The sequence below is a fragment of the Salvelinus sp. IW2-2015 genome, linkage group LG3 (genome assembly GCF_002910315.2).
Source record: "Salvelinus sp. IW2-2015 linkage group LG3, ASM291031v2, whole genome shotgun sequence".
Classification (NCBI taxonomy): domain Eukaryota; kingdom Metazoa; phylum Chordata; class Actinopteri; order Salmoniformes; family Salmonidae; genus Salvelinus; species Salvelinus sp. IW2-2015.
In genome coordinates, this window is record NC_036840.1 from 1,667,350 (window position 1) to 1,673,978 (window position 6,629).

At 39.6% G+C, this 6,629-nt stretch overlaps 1 protein-coding gene across 2 annotated transcripts in view; it reads right to left on the reverse strand.

Annotated features, from left to right (window-relative positions):
- Positions 1-4,574: 4,574 nt before the first annotated feature.
- Positions 4,575-6,629, reverse strand: part of scaf11 (SR-related CTD-associated factor 11) — a 28,470-nt gene continuing 26,415 nt past the window's right edge. The window contains exons 14-15 of one of the 2 annotated variants that reach the window (XM_024013571.3): positions 5,395-5,505; positions 4,575-5,233 (exon numbers count right to left, since the gene is read on the reverse strand). In XM_024013571.3, the coding sequence (XP_023869339.1) occupies positions 5,138-5,233; positions 5,395-5,505 (207 nt within the window). In that variant the 3' untranslated portion in view covers positions 4,575-5,137. Of the gene's footprint in view, positions 5,234-5,394; positions 5,515-6,629 lie in introns of both variants that reach the window. The other variant, XM_024013562.3, reaches the window with a different exon arrangement.

The window sequence follows — 6,629 nt, forward strand, 5'->3', positions numbered from 1 at the left end:
GGAATTACTTAAAATATGAACTAAATATTATAAATAATTTACAGGAAATAGCTGTCCCTCAATTTCATGTCACTGGTGTTACCCTTAATAAAAAAACACCACTTTGAAAAAATGACACATTCTTGCCAACTTTTTCCTGGGTCAAAGGTTCATTAGAGGCGGGGCTGTTTTAAGAGCACATGGTGAGTCTGCACTCTCTCTTCATATTAGCAATTTGATGATGCAAAGATTTAAAATAAAGGTTAAATAAAAAAAKCTTCACTGGTGTTATACAGTTTATAGTATGGAGAAAGGAAATATGATTGAAATAATTGATCCAATCATATTATTAAGTGATTTATTTGCAATTTAAGAAGTGTGGTTTGAGCTACTGTGACCCCCATTTTAGATATGCCATCTTGCCAGCAGATTTGTCACCGGTGTTACGTCCCTGGTGTTACTGTTCCTGCTGGTAACACCAGTGACATGACATTAACACCAGTGACAATCAATCACACTGCTAACTTTTTATATCAACATAAGGTTTTATACTGTTTCAATATTGTGATTTGTATGGCTTTCCTTTTGATAGATACAGCAAATTAAAAAGTGATGCTGAAAAGCAAAGACTCTACAGAGAGCGCAGGGATGCTGCCCAGAACGCAGAGCAGCCAAAATWAAAAAAAACGACTTACTTATTTAAAGGATTTAGAGTCAAAAAAGAAAGAGTGAATGATCTCACAGAAAGAGGAACAAGCCTCCTGGGTGGCGCAGTGGTCTAAGAGACTCTGGGTTCGAGCCCAGGCTCTGTCGCAGCCGGCTGCGACCGGGAGGTCCATGGGGCCACGCACAATTGGCCTAGCGTCGTCCTGGTTAGGCCGGTAGGGATATCCTTGTCTCATCGTGCACTAGCGATTCCTGTGGCGGGCCGGGCGCAATGCACGCTGACCAGGTCGCTAGGTGTACGGTGTTTCCTCCGACACATTGGTGTGGCTGGCTTCTGGGTTGGATGCGCGCTGTGTTAGGAAGCACTGCAGCTTGGTTGGGTTGTGTTTCGGAGGATGCATGGCTCTCGACCTTTGTCTCTCCCGAGCCCGTACGGGAGTTGTAGCGATGAGACAAGACAGTAACTACTAACAATTGGATACCACGAAATTGGGGAGAAATAGGGGGTAAAAAAAAGAAAGAGGAACAAGACAGTAGCGAAAGCAATGTCGGGTCAGTCAGAAAAACACAGAGATGTTGAGAGCAGGAGAGAGAGAGCGCTTCTTTTGCAGGGAAAACACATTTTGGGTGGTGACACCGCAGGAAAAAGACTGAGAAACTTGCCAGTGCAAGACTCCTGAGAACTTGCAGTTTACGATGGATAAAATGCATAAACTTGGTCTTTCACAGTCCAGCAACCTGGAGGAGATTGAATTGTTACAAACTGTGCTATCTGCAAAGGCACATGCCAAGAATGTGAACACTCCACTGCTCCACCGGCTAGACAGCAATCCAACGAAGAGGTGGAGTGGGGGGTTCACTAAAGTGGACAGCTGACCTCGGTCCACCATGTGAAAGACAAAGGATACAATGTCTTTCGATGAGGTAAGGGACTCTGGCACTCAAATACAGTTACATTATGTCAGTGAGGAAGAAGTGGAAAGTAAGGCACAGAAGATTTATGGGGTAACCATAAAAGGAACCATACGAATGCACCAGGTTCTGAGTAATCACGCCTGGCATCATAAAATACAGTTGTCTCTGCCAAGCAGCGCAAAGCATGTGCGATTGCCCATGTCATGGACTCCAATAAATCACTTTCACCTTAACATCAAACAGATGTCATCGACCCGGATACCTCAGCTCTACTTTGTCCAGATGTCGTCAAGGCTTACCACACTGGACAGTGGTGCATTGTGAACCACGATGAACCACCATACCCTGGCGTTATACTGGAGGTCAAAGAACATAATGTCAAAGTTAAGTGCATGCACAGGAATGAAGTCAACAAGTTCTTCTGGCCAAATCCAAGAGATGATATCAACCGGTATGGGGATGACCACATTGTGTGTCTGATGCAAAAGCCAATGCCAGTGAACAAAAGATCAGCTCAGATTGGCCACAGTATCTGGAAGTACTTGGAGGCACCTGAATGTGTGAAAGTGGCAGATGTGAACTGGCTCCCAGAGAAGAAGGCGTCAGTGGTTAGAAAGCAAGAGAGACTGGCTGGGAGATACTAACAGATGGATGTGATACAATAACATAACAAAGACAAACATATGGACAAACTTTTCTAAAGACAAACAAATCTCAAGTAAAAGTGAAGTTAGTATGGGAAATAATTAGTACAGGAAAAGTTAGTACAGGAAATAGGCCTGTTTCATGAACATGTTTTACTGCGTACAATATGTTTATATCAGTGGCTTTGGCGAAAACGTATTCTTAGTTTACATTCAATGTTGTGTTTCTATTGTTCTTGTGTTTCTACAGTTCTAATATACATATTTTATGTTTGTACGACAATGTGTTAGGAAATACATTTGAGCCAATAGGCTTCATCTTTTGGTCTTAATCTTTGACCAATAACATTCATTTTATTGTTCATATAAAATCAACACGTTCTAAAATGACTTGTAATAAAAAAAGATTACTAAATTGATCAAATTTGTATGAAATACTTGTATGTTATGTCATTGGTTTCACATCGTGTCACTGGTGTTACTGCATGGATACGTGTGTTGCCCATTTTCATAGAATATGTTTATCTGTATCTACCCAACTGCTGCTGCATGCATTAGTAAGCATTTTAAGGATATGATAATCCAATTTTGATGACTCAACTTCAATTATTTCTGATGTTACAACACAAAACATGTGGTAGAAATATAAAATATCACACAATAGAACTTTCTACATACAGGTTTAAAGTTAATTATTACAAATCTAAATAATGTATTAATATCTGCATTAACCTTTTCTGTCTTTGATTATATATGCAAATTAAAATGTGAAATTACATTCAGGAAAGCCTGAATTGTCATCTAAAATATAGGGAACACCAGTGACAAAAAGGCAGCACTATCATTTTTTAATGTAATGTATTACAAATATTAAATGTAATTAAACTGGCATGCATGTTGATTTACAATGGTAAAGGGTTAACTATTATCTGACAAAATTTTGTTAACAAAAAAATGTCTCTCTTCAAAATCCACCATTTCCGTAGAATCACCCATATAGCCTACATGAGATTATTATTATGATGGACAAAAGAGCGTGATTATTTTTATTTGTCAAACGGAAGCCAAAAATCGATCATCATGTCACAAGAATAAATCCCTCGATATTTACTGGAAAGGAGCATCAGTCATCCCCTTGTGAAGTTAATCATAATTTATTCAAATCTGTAACCTGATTTCTTTCCCGACGAGCCCTAATGGGAGGACCATACATGTCATCGCGTGACTCCAAGTTTACTTCGATATGGTTATTGAGCATATCAATATTTGAGCATAAAAGCGTTTCCACATAATACCAGTGTATTTTTTGCCGACATTTGGAAAGTTTACCGAAAAATGTTGTTTCCATCAGGCCTGTCATGACATATTTTATCCGACATGTACTTTACTTGCATAAAAATGTTGGATGGAAACTTGGTGTGACTGTCATAAGAGAAAAACGGCTGATGCACAACCAAATTTCGAAATTGCACCTGGCGTAATCTACAATTTTTACTAGATTGAGATCCCGACCTAAGCAACCGTTTATGTCGCTTATAACTGGAAAAGGCCCTGATTGCCAATGTTCTGTTGATTGTCATGTTAACTGTTCAAATCTTTTTTTTTTAAACGATGATGGTTATGACAAGCTTGCCCTGCTGGTGAAACTAGTGAAGCACATTTTCAGGTTAACAAGCAGTGCATTCGACTGCTTTTGTGAATCATTGGCAAGTGGGTCTTCATGACCATAACAAAAGATGTCTGTCAGGTGAAATTGTGAAAAATGATGCCCTTTTAGTGTTAAGAGCAGTGTGAAAAGCACCTGAAATTTCAGTCTGTTTTGGTGGGATGGCGTTTTGACCTGCCTGCCAATAACAGCTACCTTTCAGTTTTCCCCTCCCCACACAAACCTCTTACAGACAGTCCTAGTTAAATTCTTGATTGAGAAATTGCTCTTTGCCAAGAAGCTATTTACGTACATTTTCTTACAATTTTTTATTGAAAACAATAACAGTAAGGTACTTAATTGTTACCCAGAAATGATTTGATAGAGAAAAACAGCTGCATTGGACCTTTAAAAAATAGAACTTCTGATGTTAAAATTGATGGATGGGGTCAATAACTTTTCCATGATTGACCACAAACACACACACATAGCCAGACATGAAGCAGCTCATTTATTTCATTGCTCTCTAGTTATTTCGCACAATGTGTACGCAGCACATTTAACAAGTAAGGGACATGGCTGTTTCACCTGATCTGCCAGACCCATACCTTACACTACAAATTCACTGCTGATTGGACAACTGATCTCCAACTCTCAACCAATGAAGTCCCTGATACAATTACACTCAAAAAGACATATCCAGTCCACAAGCTTTGAGCTGTGATGACTAAGGCCCAGTTTACACAAGCAGACCAATTCTGATATGTTTTGCACTAATTGGTCTTTAGAGAGTCATAAAGGCAATGCACATTTACCTAGGCTTTCTCCAGAATTATCATAATATAATATTTATAAAACAAAAACAAAATGAGAAACAATGACAATATTTTTTAACTAAGAAGTCATTAGGAGGTCCCCGGTGGAGAGAGGGAGAAATTAATTATACCAGCTGGCTCCACGAGAGGGTGCTCTCCTGTACTACCCATAGCTCCATGTCCATCTCACCAGAGAACAGGTGCTAACCTTACTGCTCCAGCTACTCTGGGCATCTATCTCATAGTAGTTCCCAAGCCACAAGATCTACTTGAAATAACGGTCTTCTCACACTACAGTTTCCGATTGGATTATTTCTAAACAAAATATGAAATCTATAGAAAAATCTTCAAGGTAAAGTAAGAGTTATCAAAAGTCGGGCTCCAGTCTGTCAGCCGGGAGGCTGTTACACCTGGTAGAAATTGCACTTAAGCAGATGGGCTGAGACCGTTTCCCCCTCAGCAGATGTCAGGGTTCATTTCTTGCGAGCGTGTTTGTATTTGTCCACGTAGGCCTTCACCAAGTGTGCCACTTTCCCAGAGTTCACCTCTCCACTCTTGCTGTGGCAGACCTGAAATATAAAATGCCCTCAGGAAATCAAAAAATATAAACAGACCGTTTTGATTTCCTAAAAGCTACGTGTACTCCTAAAAGCGAAGTCGTTTTAATACTCCTAAAAGCTAAGTTCAAATACCAATGTCAAAATGTTACTGGAGGTTTTTAACCACTCACTTTTTCAACTGCTTTGCGTACAATCTCTTTGTACTCGTCCTTGGTGATGTCCTTGTTTTGGTAGTAGGGTTTCATGGCTGCTTTCACTTCATTGACGGCTCTCTCATGGATCTGTTGTTTCTAAAGCAGATATCAAGTTAAAAAACCTTGTGCTAGGGACTGGGTTCAGCTAGCAAGAAAAATGTTTACAGCGAAAGCCTCCCAAAACGATTATGTTTAGGTCACCACCAAGTCACCAAGATAAAGCGCCAGCCCATTTTTCGCGACGCAAAGAGAGAAGGAGGTTCACGAAAAGCACAAATAGAGATAAAATTAATCACTAACGCTTTTGATGGATGCGTTCATCAGATAACATCTCATAGTACTTCATGTTACACAAATGTATGTTTTGTTCGGTAAAGGTTCATAGTTTATAGTGCCAAAAATGCTTACTTTACACATTGGCGTGTTAGATTTCAGTAGTTCATCCATAAACATGCAGTGATATTGGCAGAGAGCCACATGAATTCACAGAAATACTACATATATAAATGTTGAACCTGAAACAATACAGCTATTATTATACAGTAATTTTAGAATATAGCACTTCGTCTCCTTAATGCAACCTGTGTCAGATTTAATAAATAGAACTTTACGGGAACAAGCATAGATCTAGAGAACGGCCGCTTCAAGAGCCATAACGGCAAAGCGCAAGTAATATCGTACCCATGTATTGGGTAGTCACATTATTCATATATAAAATATTCAGTCTCTTTTGAAATGAAGATCTTCATGCAGAATGCCCTCCCCAGGAATCACAGTTCCACAGCAAAATAAATGCTTGATTTTGTTCGATAAATGTCCCATCCACTATTAATGTCGCAATAAGCTTCTTTTGTTTAGGGCGCGTTTGGTAAACGAATCCCCAAAAGGCAGTCCCGGGATTCTGGTCCTTTCGTGCACGGAGAACGTTCAAAACGGTTATATTACAGGTCGAAGAAACTTGTCAAACTAAGTATAGAATCAATCTTTAGGATGTTTTTATCATAAAAGTTCAATACTGTTCCAACACGGAGAATTTTCATTGTCTGTAGAATTGCACTGGAACGAGAGCAACCTCTCAAGTGAAAGCGCGTGATGAGAACGAGGCTGTAGGCAGACCCCTCAGTAAAAACAGCTCCATCCGGCCCCCTTCAACATGAGCAGCCTCTGAAAAACGCACGTTCTAAAGACGGTTGTTGAACCATGTAGTGGGA